This window comes from Anomaloglossus baeobatrachus, chromosome 3 (genome assembly GCF_048569485.1).
Source record: "Anomaloglossus baeobatrachus isolate aAnoBae1 chromosome 3, aAnoBae1.hap1, whole genome shotgun sequence".
Classification (NCBI taxonomy): Eukaryota; Metazoa; Chordata; class Amphibia; order Anura; family Aromobatidae; genus Anomaloglossus; species Anomaloglossus baeobatrachus.
Window position 1 is genome coordinate 254928637 of NC_134355.1, and position 19293 is coordinate 254947929.

Genomic DNA, 19293 nt, shown 5'->3' on the forward strand with positions numbered 1-19293 from the left:
GGTAAAAACGCACCAAATCGCGGTAAAAACACAGGTGTGTTTTTGGTGCGTTTTTTAACGCAGGTGCGCTAATCCTTCACTCAAGAAATTTTCTTAAGAAATTTCTTCAGAAAAATCCTTTTTCTAGTGTGCACAGAGCCTAAAGTTGTGATATGCGAGAAGGGCCAAGACATCACCAGATCTGCTTTTATTATGGAGCATAAAAGTAGGTAAGGCTAGTTTCACACTTGTGTTGGACGGGATCCGTAGCATTGCGTTGTGTGACGCATGTAACGTATGCGTTGCATATAGTGGCACAATGCATGCTACAGATCGTACAAAATAACGCAATCCGTTGTAGTTTTTTTTCCTTGACTTTACACATCTGAGCATGTGCAGTTGTGTAAAGACAGCTGCGTTAACAGAATCCGTCAAATGACGCATTCTAACGGAATCCGCCAGCATAGGCGTCCATTATAAAAACAACGGACGCCTAACGGATTCCTGCAGGTTGCGTTTTTTTGACACTCCGCCAAGCGCAGAAAAACGTTACATTCTGCGTTCCATCCGCCCGACGCAGCATCAAAATAACGACGCTGCGTCGTCCAGCGGATGCAACGCAGACACTTGCGCTACAGTGCGTCATCCATACAAGTCTATGAAGAATAGCGCAGTGCGTTAACGGACTGCGCTATTCTCCATAGTGACGGAATGCGCTGAACGCAAGTGTGAAACAAGCCTTACTGGTTGAAAAATGGATCTGGTGGGGCCTCAAACCTTTCTTGCATCTTTTACTGAAAAACACAAAGGCCCCAATTTGTTCATGTCAGTTTTAATGTCTGATTCAGTAATCGATATATACCTCTTAATGATCCAACCACATCTTCATAGTGGCGTGCGCCTCAAAACACAAATCTTACTCAAGTTATAGAGTAAGATTTGTGGTGTAAAGTATACACAACTCGTTATGAATTAGACAAGCAGGCGTCTCCCCACTCTGGCTCCCCCATTTTGGCGAAGCTGGACGAAATTTTTTGCAACTCCCGTTTTGTGACACCAGAGGACAAGTTAGAGCAGAAAGAAATCCATGCTTCTCATATGAAAACCCGCGATTATTTAATAATCCGATGGCATATAGGAAAAATAATCTAAGCAATGTGGCTGTTTGAGGAATTATAGCAGAAGAGGACAACGATGCCTAAATGGCACATCAGTGAGGTTGTGTTTTGGTAGATGTCTGGATGAAGTGATAATTCTTCTGAAGATGGAAACATTGTCCAGTTCCTAGCATATGATGTGAGTGAGCACTCGCTGGTCTCACTGCCACCATTTCCACCAGCAGTAGGAGGCACGCCACTCAGTATAAGTGCCTTTGTAGACCACAAATAATCCAACAAGTTTCCAAAAACAGCGGATTTCTTCTTCAGGGAGGTTTATTGTCACTTTGAGACCTATCTTTTGAATTCCACAAGAAAAGCATTTTTTCTATTTATTTCTATGGCTACTTCGAGCATGTGACAGGGACGTACACCTTTCTTGGTTCTCTGAATGTATGACTGCTATATGTCTCCTAGGGATTATGTCACTTGTGAGTTCATACCTGCTATGTAAAAATGTCCCCAATCGAAGGAAGAATCATACTGACTACGAGATATGGTCCCTGTAGTTTATAAAGCCATAACTAATAAATGAAATGGAAAGTGTCCAATATGCTTTCCAACCCCTTAGTGCCCATTCCCACAGTGTGTTTTGACTGTGGATATTCCACTGCAGATCTTCATGCAGAAAACCTGCTGTATATTATTTGCATGAGTGAAATTGTAAGAAATGTCACTTATGTATTGGGGTTCAAAGCTGCTGAGTAAATTGATCAATAAGAAATCTGCAGCGTGTTTGTTTATTATAAGTGCATATATCACCCTGTGAAATGCAAGAGATTTAAAGAAGTTGTCCAGTTACCAAAACTGATTTTTTTTTTTTCTGATAAATCTTGCTAATATGTGCCCCTCAACACATCTATTATGTTTTTTCAGCAAAATTAGGTTTTATTGTGCACTAGCAGCACATGCTCATTGCTGGCTCCAGCTCTGATGGGGTTAATCTCTCCTCTGACTTCCTGTGTTCAGTTCCTACAAGTTCCAGAATTCTTTGTGGCTCTAGGGCGGTGTCTAGCTTATCTAACACACCCCCCTCAGATCTCCACCCAAAGCCTCCTCCCTGCCTCTTCCCTGTGTGGATGAGAGAAATCACACAGAGACATCCGAAGCTGCCAGCTCTGCACACAACCAGGGGAAGAAAGTGTGTGTGAGTGTGTGTGAGTGTGTGTGAGTGTGTGTGAGTGTGTGTGAGTGTGTGTGAGTGTGTGTGAGTGTGTGTGAGTGTGTGTGAGTGTGTGTGAGTGTGTGTGAGTGTGTGTGAGTGTGTGAGTGTGTGAGTGTGTGTGTGAGTGTGTGAGTGTGTGTGTGAGTGTGTGTGTGTGTGTGTGTGTGTGTGTGTGAGTGTGTGTGAGTGTGTGTGAGTGTGTGTGAGTGTGTGTGAGTGTGTGTGAGTGTGTGTGAGTGTGTGTGAGTGTGTGTGAGCGTGTGTGTGTGAGCGTGTGTGTGTGAGCGTGTGTGTGTGAGCGTGTGTGTGTGAGCGTGTGTGTGTGAGCGTGTGTGTGTGAGCGTGTGTGTGTGAGTGTGTGTGTGAGTGTGTGTGTGAGTGTGTGTGTGTGTGAGTGTGTGTGTGAGTGTTTGTGCTGAGTGAGTGTGTGTGTGAGTGTGAGTGTACACAGAAATTATGATTATTAGCCGGCGCAACATGTGAAAAAATAATTGGGGAAAAAAAAGTGAGGGGGTGATGAGATTGCTTTTTCCCCTCTTGCCTAGTCTGTGTCGTCCGTATCATCCGCAAACCGCATATGACCGGATCCTGTGGATTAAATGTGCAGCGCATGCAACCGTTATTTTACCGGATCCTTCTGCAGCGGGACACAGAATTTATCGGCCGGCGCTGGAGTCAGCTGACTCCTGATCTCACAGCCCGCACACGCTGCAATGGCTGCAGGTGGGCTCATTCACATGACCGTTCCGTTTGTCCTGGTCAGTTCCTGTTTTTTTGCGGCCCCACAGACAGGACCATCTTTTCAATGTCTTTTGTGTAGGATCGGATGGCACGCGGTAGCACTTCCATGTGCATCCGATCCTCGAAAAAAAAACACATCGGATGCCGTATGTCCGCTCCGTTATTATGGAACATGTCCTATTCTGTTCCGTAATAACGAACCGTGACTCAATACAAGTCAATGGGTCCGCAAAATTCCCGGAAGCAACACGGAAGCACTTCCATGTGACTTCCGTTGGGTGCCCGTGCAGTCAGTGTCCCGCTCCAGCCCCAGCCCCGCGGCTGCCCGCTCAGCAGTGTCAGCAGCGGCCCGCACTGCAGTGTCAGCAGCCGCGGGGATGACAAGCACTACCGTCAGGAGGTTAGTAAGTTCATTACATACGGTGATGAAGTCCTGCCCTCCTGACGTCAGCGGTCGTCACTGCCTTCTGCAGTCAGGAGTTCAGCGATCATCGCAGGTAGTATACCTCGCTAACCTCCTGATAGCAGCACTCGTCATGCCCTGCAGTGACCTGGGCTGACCTATTGATGTTAGCTCAGGTCACTGCACGGCTCTCCCAGCAAATGGGGAACATTCTGTTCTTCATTGACTGGGACATTGACTATGGTATGGATCATCGTGGGACCCCCTTGTATTACACCAAACCTGGATTTGTTTTTCTTTCTAATAAATTGGTGAAAGAGGGAATGTGTTGGGGAGTGTTTTTTCAAATAAAAATGTGTTTGTTGTCTGTCTTTTTTTTTTTTTTTTATTACTGCCTGGGTTGGTGATGTCGGGTATCTGATACACGCCTGACATCACTAACTCCAGGGCTTGATGCCAGGTGACATTACACATCTGGTATTAACCCCATATATTACCCCGTTTGCCACCGCACCAGGGCAATGGGATGAGCTGGCACGAAGCACCAGGACTGGCACATCTAATGGATGCGCTACTTCTGGGGCGGCTGCAGCCTGCTATTTTTAGGCTAGGGAGTGTCCAATAACGGTGAACCTCCCTAGTCTGAGAATACCAGACCACAGCTGTCCGCTTTACCTTGGCTGGTGATCCAATTTCGGGGGACCCCGTGTTTTTTGTTTTAAATTATTTAGTTAATTTAAAATAACAGTGTGGGGGGCCTCTGTTTTGGATTACCAGCCAAGGTGAAGCTGCCAGCTGTGGTTTGCAGGCTGCAGCCGTTTGCTTTACCCTAGCTGGCTACAAAAGATAGGGGGACCGCATGTCATTTTTTTTTTATTTATTTATTTCTTGGCTAAATACAAGACTAAGCACCTTAGTGCCACATGACAGTCACAAAAGGGTGCCAGCTTAGAATATGCAGGGGGTGAGACATTATATATGTATTTCTTATCTATCTATCCATTCATTCATTCATTCATTCATTCATCCCTCTATCCCTCTGTCTCTATATCTATCTATCCATCTCTATATCTACTCATCTATTTATCTTTCTTGCTGCTTCCTTTTTTTGCGGTCCGCAAAAAAAACCCGGAAGGCACGCAGATGTCACACGGATGCCACTAGGATGCATCCGTGAAACAAAAGGACCGTTTTTTGTGGCCCGCAAAAACGGAACGGTCATGTGAATGTAGCCTTAACAGCAGTCGCTGCCTGCTGCCGATCACATGTGACCGTGTGCGGGCTGTGTGTACAGGAGTTCAGCTGAGTTCAGATCAGCTGACTCAAGTGTCGGCCGATCAGGCTGGGGCCACACAGGGATTACTGCGATCCCCTCGCATTACACTCTGCTCACGCTCAGTACAGCAGAGCTGAGTGTCATGCGTGTGTCCCTGCGACTGAGGTCCGACTGTGCGAGCAGACCTCAGCTGCGGGGGGCGGTCCGCCACTCGAGGGGTGGGCCAGCACTGAGGAGGGGTGGGAGGGATTTCTCTCCCTCTCTCCTCCGCCGTAGTCCACCGATGTACCGCAAGTGCAGTGCAATTTTTCTCTCACCACATACACTTGAATGGGTAAAAGAGAGAGTCTTGCATTACAGTTGTAGCATGCTGTGATTGTTTTCTCGGTCCAATTAGGGCGGAGAAAATAATCACTCATGTGCGCTAACACACAGGCTAATATTGGTCCGAGTGGAATGCGATGTTTTATCGCACTCCACTCGCACTGTGTTTCTCGCCGTGTGGCTTAGACCTTACTTGTTCTATGTCCCCCTGCATCCATCGCAGCGTGTGCAGGCTGGAGTTCAGCTGCGTTCAGATCAGCTGACTCCAGTGCTGGACTGAACTCCGCTGACCTCACAGCCCGTACACGCTGCAATGGATGCAGGGGGACACAGAACAAGCAATCGGCCGACACTGGAGTCATCTGATTACTTGGGATGAATTGAGCAGTAAAATGCTTTGATGCTCGATGGGCGAAGCCCATGTCGATTTTTTTTATTTTTTTTTTTTTAAAAATTCACTAAAAAAAAAAACCAAACAAACAAAAAATCACATTGTTTGTGGGCTCCCGCTGCATTTTCTATTGCTAAGGGTAACCCAAGCAGCTACTGGCTGCTAACCCCCGCTGCTTGGTGTTACTTTCACTGGCAATAGAAATCCAGGGAAGCATTTTTTTTTTTTTATAAAGGTTTTTGCCTGAAAACTTTTTTAAAAAAAATGACGTGGGCTTCGCCATATTTTTGTATGCTAGCCAGGTACAGCAGGCAGCTACGGGCTGCCCCCAACCCCCAGCTGCCTATTTGTACCCGGCTGGAAACCAAAAATATAGAGAAGCCCTTTTTTTTTTATTTTTTTATTTCATGAATTTCATGAAATAATTAAAAAAAAAAATGACATGGGCTTCGCCGAATTTTTGAGTCCAGCCAGGTACAACTAGGCAGCTGGGGATTGGAATCCGCAATGAAGGGTGCCCAAACTTTCTGGGCCCCCGCTGCGAATTGCAGTCCACAGCCGCCCCAGAAAATGGCGCTTTCATAGAAGCGCCATCTTCTGGCGCTGTATCCAACTCTTCCAGTGGCCCTGGTGGCAGGTGGCACGCTGGGTAATAAGGTGTTAATACCAGCTATGTTTTACCAGCTGGTATAAAGCCCGAGATTCTTAATGTCAGGCCAAGTTTGACCTGGCCATTAAGAATCTCCAATAAAGGGATTAAAAAAAAAAAAAAAAAAAGACCACACAGAGAAAAATACTTTATTAGAAATAAATACACAGACACAGTAGGGACTCCATGTTTATTACTCCCTCTCACCCCTCCACGATGGAGAGATTTCTGTACTGACCATGCCAGGAGAGAGCGAGGGAAAAGAGAGAGAGCGAGGGGGGGAGGAAAAGAGAGCGAGGGGGGGAGGAAAAGAGAGCGAGGGGGGGAGGAAAAGAGAGCGAGGGGGGGAGGAAAAGAGAGCGAGGGGGGGAGGTAAAGAGAGCGCGGGGGGGAGGTAAAGAGAGCGTGGGGGGGTGGAAAAGAGAGCGCGGGGGGGAGGAAAAGAGAGCGCGGGGGGGAGGGAAAGAGAGCGCAGGGGGGAGGGAAAGAGAGCGCGGGGGGAGGAAAAGAGCGAGGGGGGGAATAGAGCGAGGGAAAAGAGAGGGGAGAGGAGAGAGGGATAAGAGGGGGGCAGAGAAGAGGGGGAAGAGGGGAGGAGGAGAAGAGTGGGGGGAAAGAAGAGAGTGGGGAAAGAACGGGGGGGGCAGAGGTGCTCTGTCACCAACTGTCTCCACTCTGTGATTTGTGGTGCAGGTGACAGAGTGCAGACAGTTGGTCCCATGCAGCAGGACAGATGGCAGAGCACAGTGGTGACATGCCTGTCAGTGTCTTGCTGCTGGGAGGAGCAGATGATCCCCTCGATACTGGGCTGTGATGTGCGGTAGTCACCGCCCACAGCCCTGTCACTCAATCTGAGTGGTGCCAGCCTCCTCTGACGTACCCGTCTTGTTTGAGAGCCCGGAAATGCCGGGACGTCAGAGGATGCTGGCGGCCACAGCTCCAGGGGGTCATGTGACAGGCACTGAGCGTGCAGGATAGCGCCGCTCAGTGCCAGAACTGGAAACAGAAGACAATGGAGAAAACGCCTAGAAAGGTAAGTAGAACTCCTACAGTAAATAAAAAAAATGGGTGAACCACCCCTTTAATGGGTGAAAAATTCACACCTTTCCTGCAACAAGCTCTGCAGTATATGCAAAGTTTTGCCAAGCTTTATACTGCAGCTGATGTAGCACATGGGGACATAGTGACCACAGTTGCAAGCAGGGCTGTGGAGTCGGAGTCGGAGTCGTGGAGTCGGAGTCGGAGTCGGAGCTCATTTTGGTGGAGTCGGAGTCGGAGTTGGAGTCGGTATAAAATGCACCGACTCCGACTCCTAAAATATATAATAAATTGGGGACAGGAGTGCAATGCAGAATGTGCTGAATATTTTACTAAATAATAACATTTAGTATAATGCTTATATTTAAGTGAAAAATTTATTGTAGTATAATGTGAACATCAGACATTTAATTGTTTTTATGATACAATAATCAAGATATTTGGATAGAACATAAAATATTTATTGGATACAACTTTAGAACACAAAAAACTAATAAATTGTAAATATGTAATATTATATATATATACACAGTGTATATACACACAAGATATATATGTAATCTACTGTATATTACATAGTGTATTACATATTTACAATTTATTACAGTTTTTTGTGTTCTAAAGTTGTATCCAATAAATATATTTTATGTTCTATCCAAATATCTTGATTATTGTATCATAAAAATTATTAAATGTCTAATGTTCACATACACATATTCATGTACTACAATAAATTTTTCACCTAACTATAAGCAATATATGTAGGAGTCGGAGTCGGAGCCGCAGTCGGAGTCGGAGCCGGAGTCGGAGTCGGTGCAAGAGAATTTGAGGAGTCGGAGTCGGAGTCGAAGGTTTGGCTTACCGACTCCACAGCCCTGGTTGCAAGAACCAAGGCCCTGATTCATCATAGCATTTATGTCACAATTCTGGTGTAAATTGCATACTGAAAATATGCAATGTTGGATTTGAGCAAAAATTTTGCAAGTTTTAGGATTTGATGCCAGTTTTATCCAGCTTCATCAAAATTGACATCACTACTGGGAAGGAACGGGGGCGTGATACCACAGCTTATCCCCATTCATGACTAGTTGTGGAGCACCTTTATGCCAGACATATTACTTCCTACTGGAGTAAGATTTATGGCAAGTCGAATGAAGGAGTACACAACTCTTCAGACGCGGCTCCCAATAAGTCAGGCACCTCTGACTCAAGCACGCGCCCTCATAAATACCAGCGTGACCAACGCATGTCGTGCTTACCAGATCATTGGGGAGGTTTTTTATATACACTTGAAAATGTACTTATGAAAGTAACTAGACTATATAAACATAATGCTGAAAGAAAGTGAGTCGTCCAGCAGACATGAATATACACTGTAGGTCTCTATAGATTGTATAGGAGGGTAGATGTAGAAATAATCTGTTTTCATGGTGTACTCTGTCATTCACAGGTTTTACCAGAAGCATAGTGGCAGTGTACAGTACGTGCATGCTTGTTGTGCTCCTGAGAATTCAGCTAAATATTATTGGTGGATATATCTACTTAGATAATTCTTCTGCGGCAAAGAACGGCAATGTAGGTAAAAACTACATGCAGTCTATTTAATTAGATATGTTTTTTCTTTATAGTTGTTTGTGTTATTTTGTTTATTTAGCACACACAAAGCAAAAAGAGTTTTTACCACGTAACTAACTGGGCATGTACACCAACTACTAGTCAGCAAGCTCAAAAATATTAAACTGCACTCTGTAAGCGCTACGGTCTGTGCAACAGTGACTAGATAAATTGCATTTCTGCTATCCAGCCTAGGGGGTCTCAAACTTGGCCAGGTAAGGGGGCAGCACAAGAAAAAAATTGAAGTTGATAGGCTGCTTTCTGATCGGGACGAGATGATGTTTGTAGTGATATCATTTTTTTTATATTACTTTTGATCACTTTTTATTCCATTTTTATTTTTTGTTTTACTATGAAAATAATTTTGCTGTAGATAAGAGCCGTAGAAAACTTTTCCTCAGTGCTTTAGGGATATTTTGTAGTCTGAGTTTGAGCAAGATCATTATAAGGCCCCTTTCAAACATCCGTGTTTCAGGTACGTGTGACATCCATTTTTAACATGGATGACACGCATACTCATGTTATTCTATACTGGTACTCACACGGCCGTGTTTTCACACGGACCGTGAGACTCCTCGTGGCCCCGCACGCACACACAGAGACATGTCTGTTTTTTCTCCGGCAGCACTGATGTCACACAGATCGCAGACTGATGTGATCCGTGTGACACGTACCGCAGAAAACACAGGTCTTTAAAAGAAAAGGATTTTCTATATTCACCTGTATCCAGCGCTATTTTCTTCAGGTCTGCTGTCTCCTGCTTCTGACCCCCGCTAATTATATTCATTGATTATTCACTGCACGGAGGACCTGGAAACTGGAGCATCGCAGGGACAGCACCGCCGGAGACAGCACCAGGGACAGCGTCACCGGTGACAGGTTAGTATCCAGCATGCAGTGTGTGTGCTGTGACATCCAGGAGGTCATCCGAGTTCCCAATGAACTCTGATGAACCCGTGAAGTCACCATGGTGACACCCGCTGTAGCGGGGGTTTCATCAGGATGTCATCAGAGTTCATTGGGAACTGCACACATACACTGCTTGCTGGATACTCACCTGTCACCAGCAATGCTGTCCCCACGATGCTCCGGCTTCCAGGTCCTCAGTGTGATGAATAATCAATTAATGTAATGAGCAGGGATCAGAAGCAGGAGACAGCAGAGCCGAAGAAAACAGCGCTGAATACAGGTGAATATAGAAAATCTTTTTATTACAAAGACTTATGTTTTCTCTGGTACGTGTCACAATGTTACACGTGTGCAAACACAGATGTCACACGTGTGACACATGCATGACAAATGTATGACCATACCGATGCGTGTGGCTTGTACCTGATCAAACACGGACATCTGAAAGGGGCCTAAGGGATGGTTAGCAGATTTTTTTGAATAAGGGAAAAGGTTTTGGTCAGAGTTACTAGACCTATCTATACTGAATAAAATTATAAACACATCACTTTTGTTTTTGCTCCCATTTTTCATGACCTGAACTCAAAGTTCTAAGATTTTTTTCTATGTACACAAATGGCCTTTTTCTCTCAAATATTGTTTATAAATTTGCCTAAATCTGTTAGTGGTCACTTCTACTTTGCTGTGATAATCCATTCACATCACAGATGTGGCATATCAAGATGCTGATTAGACAGCATGATTATACACAGGTATTCCTTAAGCTGGGTTCAAACACAACGACAACGACGTCGCTGTTACGTCACCATTTCCTGTGACGTAACAGCGACCTTACATGATCGCTAGTTAGCTGTCAAACATGTAATTTTAAGCAGCGACGGCAGCAATCATAGCGACCTCGACGGTCATTGGGACGTGTCACGCGTCGCTGTGCGACGACTCAGACCTTGATAGAGGCATGGTGTTTACCCCTAGACATGTTTTGCGTTGCCTCTTTTCACGCCCCTCTGTTCCGATTGGTGATTGCTACAGTGGCGCCTGATTGGGTGACCATGCCAAACAAAGGAAGACACAAAGAACGACACACTAGCGACACCAGACAGAGACTCTACTACGTGGAACAAAGAATGGAACTTAAAGAATTAAATCACTGTAACTCCTTCAGCAAGTTACCCAATCGGAATGCTGTTATGACCACCAATCGGAGTCATGGGGGCGTTGTAAAATACACCGCAAAAACACGGCCTTGTCCTGCCTTCAGTCCTATGTCACTGCCTTCAGCGTCGTCACGACCGTCGCTGCTGCGGTGTCAAACACAAGGATGCATGTGGCGTAGCGGGATAGCAGCGATCAAAAAATGACCTGGAATATTCAAGAGCGAGCAGCGATTTCGCAGCAGGGGTATGATCGTTATGTGTCACACACAGTGACGTCGCTGTTGAGGTCGTTGCTACGTCACAGAAAATGGCGACTTAGCAGCGATGTTGTTATCGTCGTCGCTGTGTGTGACACCACCTTTAGGCTGGCCACAATAAAAGACCACTCTAAAATGTGCAGTTTTATCACACTGCACAATGCCACAGATGTTGCAGATTTTGATGGAGTGTGCAATTGGCATGCTGACTACAGGAATGTCCACCAGAGCTGTTATCCATGAATTGAATGATCATTTCTCTACTGCAAAAATCGGTTTGCATAAGCAAAGAATTTCTGCACAGACTGTGAGAAACCATCTCAGGGAAGCTCATCTGCTCAGTAACCTAATTTGGATCTCCATCTTACTACAGTTTGTCATTGTAACAGACTTGATTTGGAAAATGCTCACATTCAATGGCATCTGGCATGATGGAGAGGTGTCCTCTTCACTGATAAATCCTGTATTTTTCTGTACAGGGCAGAATGCACTGGCAAATGGTTGTCACACTATATATTGACTGATTTTCTGCCCCTCACCCTCTGGACCCAACAATACTGTAAAACTGCACATTTTAGAGTGGCCTTTTATTATGGCCAGCCTAAGGCACACCTGTGCAATAATCATGCTATTCATAATCAGCATCTTGAATAATGAGCATCTTGATATGCCACACTGTGAGGTGGAAGAATTATCTCAGCAAAGGAGAAGTGCTCACTAAAGCCGGTTTCACACATCCGGCTTTTTGCCAGTATAGTTTTTACAGTACAGTGGTAGCGCTGTAATTTCCGGGTCACATGCCCCGGTCACATGACAGTATGTGACTGGAGCTTGTTGTGCTGCCACTGTATTGTATACACTGTACTGGCGTGCGCCGAAACCGGCCTAACACAAATTTAGACAAATATTTGAACAATATTTGAGAGAAAAAGGCTTTGGTGTACATAGAAAAAGTCAGTTCAGCTCATGAGAAATGGGAGCAAAAACAAAGGTATTGTGTTTATACTTTGGTTGAGTGTATAACAGAACAATTCCACCATATATATGTGGGATCCAGGTTGTCATTCTTCAGCATGTGCCTGTCTTTACCATCTTATTAATTTTAATTTTTAACAAGTGCAAAGTATTTTTTTCAGTCCCATACATTTTGAGGACTATGTTATAATTTATTTAGAAGTTAGATACTGATATCCATCTCCCATTGGGAGACAATGGATCTGTTGTTTTTAAGGTTTAGTAAATGGAGAAGTTCCTAGATCTCAGATAACAAATATTTGTTGCACATGTTGCTCAAATTGTGTAAGCCCATCTACCGGCAACAAAGTTAGCTGATCACATGTGACACTATATTAACAGACCAATGTCTCCTGGAGCTAGGGGCTACAAAAAGAAAGGGAAAGTAGATCCAGCCATACTCTGCCTTTGACAGCTGGGAGGAGTGGACGACCATCACCCCCCAGGTATACAGTGTCACTAATTGCAATAGGAAACCACTTCACATTTGCAGAAGTAATCAAATCTGTAAGTGTTTGTATTGTACGGTGGCCATAAGACGTATCATCGTTATAATATTCTTCACCACTCTCTCTGTTTAGGGGGTTCATAATCAACTGCCAATTAAATATGGAGGCAGAGATTGTGCAGGGTTGACATTTATTTTGGGTAGAAAATCTGTTTTTAATATTTTTGTTATGATCCAAGACAAATCCTTTGCCCTTCAAAATAGCAGTTTCCTCCTAAGCAAAATGATATTTTACAATGTAAGCACCAGTAGAGGGTTTTTTTTTCTGTAAATTATCCCTCTGAAAGCATTTATTTTGTCTAATAAATTACTCCTTTTTTCCCAGGCACTGCAAGCATCCCCCGAGGTACAACAACAATATTTGTCCAGCATTCAGCACCTCCTCGGAGATGGTAGGATTTAATTACCCTATTTTGCGGACTATAAGACGCACCGGACTATAAGACGCACCCTGGTTTTAGAGGAGGAAAATAGGAAAATAAAACTTTAAGCAAAAAAATGTGGTCATGACACACTGTTATGGGGTGAGGATCTGCTGTTGACACTGTTATGGGGGTAATGTCCCCAAATTCTCTACTAAGGTACCCCAGAGTGGTAATGATCCTCCTGCCTTGTATATGATCTTGCTATAAACCCCCATTCTGCTCATATACCCCCATCCTGCTCATATTCCCCCATCCTGCTCATATTCCCCCATCCTGCTCATATTCCCCCATCCTGCTCATATTCCCCCATCCTGCTCATATACCCCCATCCTGTTCATATACCCCCATCCTGCTCATATTCCCCCATCCATCCTGTTCATATACCCCCATCCTGTTCATATTCCCCAATCCATCCTGTTCATATTCCCCAATCCATCCTGTTCATATTCCCCAATCCATCCTGTTCATATACCCCCATCCTGTTCATATACCCCCATCCTGTTCATATAACCCCCATCCATCCTGCTCATATACTCCCATCCTGCTATATGCCCCCATCGTGCTCATATACCATCCTGGTATATGGCCTGTATTCTATAGCACAGAGAAAAAAAAATAAACGTTTATACTCACCTGTTCCTCACTCCCTGCAGCACCGATCATCTTCCTCTCTGCGCCGCTGTCCTGTGTGTGTGGAGCCGTTCCCCTGCAGCATCACGATGTCTTCCTGCCTGTGCCGATCAGCTGATCAGCACAGATCATCTGACCGGCACAGACAGGAAGACATCGCGTGCTGCAGGGAGACGGCTCCACACACGGGGACGGGTGAGTACACTGATTCACTGCAACCCGCGCTGATGATGACGCGCGGGGGGCAGTGAATACAGCCGCACATGATCACTCCAGGCTGTAATTGCCAGGGGTGATCATGCGGACCGGCTCTTTACTATGCGCGCGTCCCCGCTCGTCCTCCCGCCTACCTGTCAGTGTCGGCTTCTGCGCTGAGAAATGGGCGGGAGGATGGGCGTGCATATGTAATGAGCGGGCCCACGTGGTCACAGCAGGCTGCTACAGCCTGCTCGTGCCCCTGATAACCCGCTCCACCGCAGCACCCTCATTCCCGGCCGCAGCCCTATAGTCTGACCGTAAGACGCACCCCCAACTTTCCCCCAACATTTGGTGGAAAAAAGTGCGTCTTATAGTCCTAAAAATACGGTATGTTTTTACTGCACTTGGACTAACTGATCTAAAGCCTGTTACTCGCTGTCAGTAATATCGGAGACTGCGGTGTTCAGGAGACTTAGTCTGTCATTTGTTTTACCTCAGGACTTACTGAGCTGATAACACTTGTGAAGAAGGCAGTCCAGAAAGTACTCGGCAGGTAATCTAATAATGTTTCATAGACGTGTTCTCTCTCTCACTCTCTCTCTCTCTCTCTCTCTCACTTTTTAAAGGGTAATTCTATTAAGTAATTTTTCAGGATAAGTTGTTCTGTGTGTACATGAGTAGTAAGATTATATCTGGCAGCATGGAGGAAATTACATAATAGTACTGAGTAGTGTAGATGTTAATCCAGCTCTGGGGTGAAGTAAAGGGTTTGTTATAAAGTTCATCACAATCTTTCTGTGTCTCCTGCGGCTTGTTTCCTGACTCTTCACCTCCTCCCCATAGAGTATAATAGGCTACATAACTGGACGACTCGCTGTGTTGACACTGTCTTTATCAAAAGCAAGACAGAGTTGATCTGTGTTTTGGAGGGGGGGGGTTGTCATAGGGCATGTCTTTTTCCTGCACCTATCAGCTGATCTGATCAGCCGACATGTACCTCTATCCGCCCGTAGAATTAACACACGCCAGCGGAAGGGGGGGGGTCATCTTTTTCCGCTCCCATCGGCTCTCCCGTGATGTGATTGCAGGATGCCAAAGGTTTGTCATGACACCCAGGAGTCAGCTAATGACCCCTGGGTCTGTCATGACGATCCTCCTCTGGCTGGCTGCGAGCTGGCGTTTATAGAGGAGGATCATTTCTGCTGTACAGAGCAGTGGTAATGCACTGCCCTGTATGGCATAAGCAATCAGACGATCACAGCTTCAAGTCCCCTAAGGGAACTGGGAACTAGAAAAAAAGGTTAAATCACCCCATTGTAAATAATACACATATTTGGTCTCACCGCTCTAAGAAATCTCCAATCTATCAAAATATAAAATAAATTAATCTGATCGGTAAACGAGGAAAAAAAACAGTACGCCAGAAATGAAGTTTTTAGGCTGCCGCAACAGTAATGACAATGTAATAACAGGTGATCAAAACATGGTATATACCCCAAAATATTATCAATAAAAAGATCCACGTGGGGCATAAAAAACAAGGCCTCACACAGCCCAGATACCAAAAATGTTAAATGTTACAGCTCTCAGAAAGTTGAGACACTAGCAAGATTTTTTTTATTTTTTTTTTTTATCATTTTAAATTTCTGATTTATTTATTTTAAATCACTTAAATAAAGCAAAAACACTACATACATCTTTGGTATCTACATAATTGTACTGACCTGAAGAATCATACTGTCATGTCAGTTTTATGGTAAAATGATTGCTGTAAAAAAAAAAATTGCAAAATTTCACTTTTTTTCTATTTCACTGCACTTGGAATTTTTTTTACACGCTTATCATTGCATCACACGATAAAATAAATGGTGTTATTCAGAAGTACAACTTCTCCCACAAATAAAAAGCCTTCACATGGCTATATTGATTGAAAAATTAAAAAAAAAGTTTTGGCTCTGGGAATAAAGAGAAACAAAAAAGCCCAAAAGTAAAAAATAGCCTGGTGCTTAATTGGTTAAGCTTCAATGTTTAAAACTTGCTATTTCTGTGATTCTCTGTCATACATGATGTCAAATCATGAAGGTTAATTTATGAAAACCTACACTGTGCCTGTATCCTCATTTTCCATTCATGTCATGTGTGGGAGCGATTTACAGGAATGGCTGAACACTGGGCTAAGAGCAGCAGCCAGTTATCACTCAGTGCCAATCACAGGGGTCCCGTCACAGCAGTCACTGGGATTGGTTAGTTATTGCATGGCTTCAGTATGAAGAAGGGCATTGTAGATGAGCAGCCTGCCCTTTGTCCTTTATATTTGACTTTGAGAATAATCCCTACACCCTGCATACTACCCTCATCATGTGTTTGTGGATCCTTATAATGCTCTGAGGATTAGTGTCATTTGCAATCCCTGTGCAGTGCAATTTTTGTATCATGCAATTTTTTTGCAGAGGATTTGTACACCAGTGGGCAATCTTAGGGGTATGTGGACAAGGAACTGGAAAGAAGATTTAATAAAACTATACAAGGACTTTCTTGGCAACAGACATTTTTTGTTGTGTATGGCATGTTATTTTACAGTTCTATTTCATCTCTATGGTAAACGTAGCACATTTGAGCTCATAGAAAATTTTGTTTTTACACTTGTTATTAAATAACTAGAAGGTGGCCCGATTCTACGCATCGGGTATTCTAGAATTTACGTATTGTGTAGTTCATGTATGATTTTTGTTATATATATTTCTTTATCGTTCCTTATGGGAGACCCAAACCATGGGTGTATAGCTTCTGCCTCCGGAGGACACACAAAGTACTACACTCAAACGTGTAGCTCCTCCCTCCGGCTATATACACCCCCTGGATGACAATCTACCCAGTTTAATGCTTTGTGTTTTCAGGAGGTACACACACTTGCATTCTCTGATATTTTTTCATTTTTATTTTGATTTTCAAGATTTGGAAGAAAAGCGGGTCCAGTCTGGACTCCCGGCATGTCCCTTCACACCCCACTCTGTCGGCGGTGCTGTTAAGGTTGACTTTACAAGGCTGGAGCCTTCACATGCCGTGCTCCTTCACATCCTCTGAGAGGCTCTGGTTTGAAGTGGGAGCCGTCACGGTCCTCTCTGCTTGCAGGAGACCGGTCTCCATCCGCAGCCCTGTCTGGTTCCTGCTGGAAGGAGCATTCACCCCTCCTCAGAGACTGGCCCTGCGTCTCAAAAGCTAAGTATTGAGACGTTTTTCAGGGGTCCCGGGTACTTTTTTTAGGGGGACAGTATGTGTTTTATCGTTACTGTAAATTCCGGCCGGTTCTGGGGGTTTCCCCTGAGAACCGCGACGAAGGTGCCTGCTCGTCGGCCGCATTTTAAAATCTAGGCCCCGGCTTCAGTTTGGGCCTAGTTTCGGTTTCGGCTTCTCTGCATGTCATGCATACAGGAGGCATAGCGTGGCGCCGCCCACCGCTCGGCCAGCAGAGGGGAGGGCACTCCTCTCTGGGGAGATGTTCCCTCCCCTGTATCTATCCCTGCATCTCTCCCTGGCCCTCCGTTTTCCCGCTCTTGGCCTAATACCCGCCCCCCTCCTCCTTCCAGCGCCATTTTCTCAGCGTTCTTACACTGGACGGCGCTGGATGCTGCAGCTGCTGCTGTTTAGGAGGGCTGACGCTTCACTTGGGCTTTGAGCTGTGGAATCCGGAGGGCACACAGAGAGCGGTCTGGTAAGCCACAACCTCTGGTTGTGGGCTTTTTATTACACTCTCAGGACATTCTACAGGAGTGTTTTCTTGCTGCAGAGCTTCCACCTCAGCAGCATGTCTGTCACCCGGAGCAAGGCTGCAAACATGTACGCTATATGCACTGCATGTAAGCTCATTCTGCCAGAGCCAAGCACATACCCACATTGTGATGCCTGTGCTAATATGGTTGTGTCTCAGCCTGGAGCCTCCTCAGGGGTCCCTCCGGCTGCTCCGGCCCCGGTGGCTGAACCCCCAGCTTGGGTAGCATCCTTTTCACAAGCTATTTCCCAGTCTTTTGCCGACTCCATGGGGCAGCTGTCCCGGACACTGCTGACCATGCATCAGCCCCCTTCTCAGGGTGCTTCGGCTGCTCCTAGCTCTGCAGAGCTCTCAGAGCATGTCCTAGGACCCCGTCCCCCTAAACGGAGACGCAGGGACCCTTCTCCTTCCTCTTCCCACGGCTCTGATTCACGTGCCGAGGTACAGGGCGAGGAGGATTCGTTTACTGTGGGCTCAGACGCTACCTCTATGTACCCCATTGACTTGTCTGAGGGTGATGCGGATGTCAGTGACTTGATTGCGTCCATTAACTCCGTACTGAACCTCAACCCACCAGAGTCAGAGGAACAAGCCTCTCTGGTAGAGATGCACCAGTTTACCTCACCTAAGAAAGCTAGGAGTATGTTTTTTAACCACTCCAGCTTTCAGACCACTGTTACCAAGCCCAGGGCCTGTCCTGACAAACGTTTTCCGAAGCGTAGTTCAGATGACCGTTTTCCTTTTCCACCAGAGGTGGTTAAGGAATGGGCCCAGTCCCCAAAGGTAGACCCTCCGGTGTCCAGAATCTCAGCCCGCACAGTCGTAGCTGTGGCTGATGGCACTTCTCTTAAGGATCCCACTGACCGCCAGGTTGACCTTTTGGCCAAGTCTGTATATGAGGCGGCAGGAGCCTCGTTCTCCCCGTCTTTTGCGGCAGTGTGGGCTCTTAAGGCAGTCTCTGCCTCTCTGGAGGAGATACATTCCCTTACCAGGGACTCTATTCCTGAGATGGATACCTTAACTTCTCAAGCTTCGGCTTTTGCATCCTACGCCATGTCTGCCATCCTGGAGGCTTCTCACCGCACGGCGGTGGCCTCCGCTAACTCCCTCGCGATCCGCAGGATCTTGTGGCTTCGAGAGTGGAAAGCAGACGCTTCCTCTAAGAAGTACCTTGCGAGTCTCCCTTTTGCTGGGTCCCGGCTGTTTGGGGAACAGCTGGATGACATAATTAAGGAAGCTACTGGCGGGCAGAGTACTTCCTTGCCACAAATTAAAGCCAGGAAACCTGTCCAGGGCAGGATCCAATCGAGGTTTCGTTCCTTTCGTTCCTCTAACTGGTCATCCTCTAAGCCCTCGACCTTGTCCACTACCGCAGCCAAGGATCGTAAATCAAACTGGCGCGCAAAGCCGCGTCCTCAAAAGACCGGAGGAGCCGCTGCCACTAAGGCAGCCTCCTCTTGACTATCTGGCTGCGCCAGCAACGTCCTTGGTCGGTGGCAGGCTCTCCCACTTTGGCGACGTGTGGTTTCAACACGTCGCCGATCAGTGGGTGCGGGATATCATCTCCCACGGCTACAGGATAGAATTTTCTTCCAGCCCGCCAAACAGATTTTTTCTGTCCACACCCCCCTGCTCCAAAGCCGCCGCCTTCTCTCAGGCCGTGGCATCCCTGCAGGCCAACGGGGTAAT

At 45.9% G+C, this 19293-nt stretch overlaps 1 protein-coding gene across 1 annotated transcript in view; it reads left to right on the forward strand.

Moving 5' to 3' along the window:
- The window catches only part of PEX3 (peroxisomal biogenesis factor 3), a 101563-nt gene that overhangs the window by 31425 nt on the left and 50845 nt on the right, over nt 1-19293 (forward strand). Inside the window, exons 6-8 of the mRNA XM_075339802.1 lie at nt 8574-8698; nt 12908-12974; nt 14334-14388. Coding sequence (XP_075195917.1) covers nt 8574-8698; nt 12908-12974; nt 14334-14388 — 247 coding nt within the window. The remainder of the gene's footprint in view (nt 1-8573; nt 8699-12907; nt 12975-14333; nt 14389-19293) is intronic.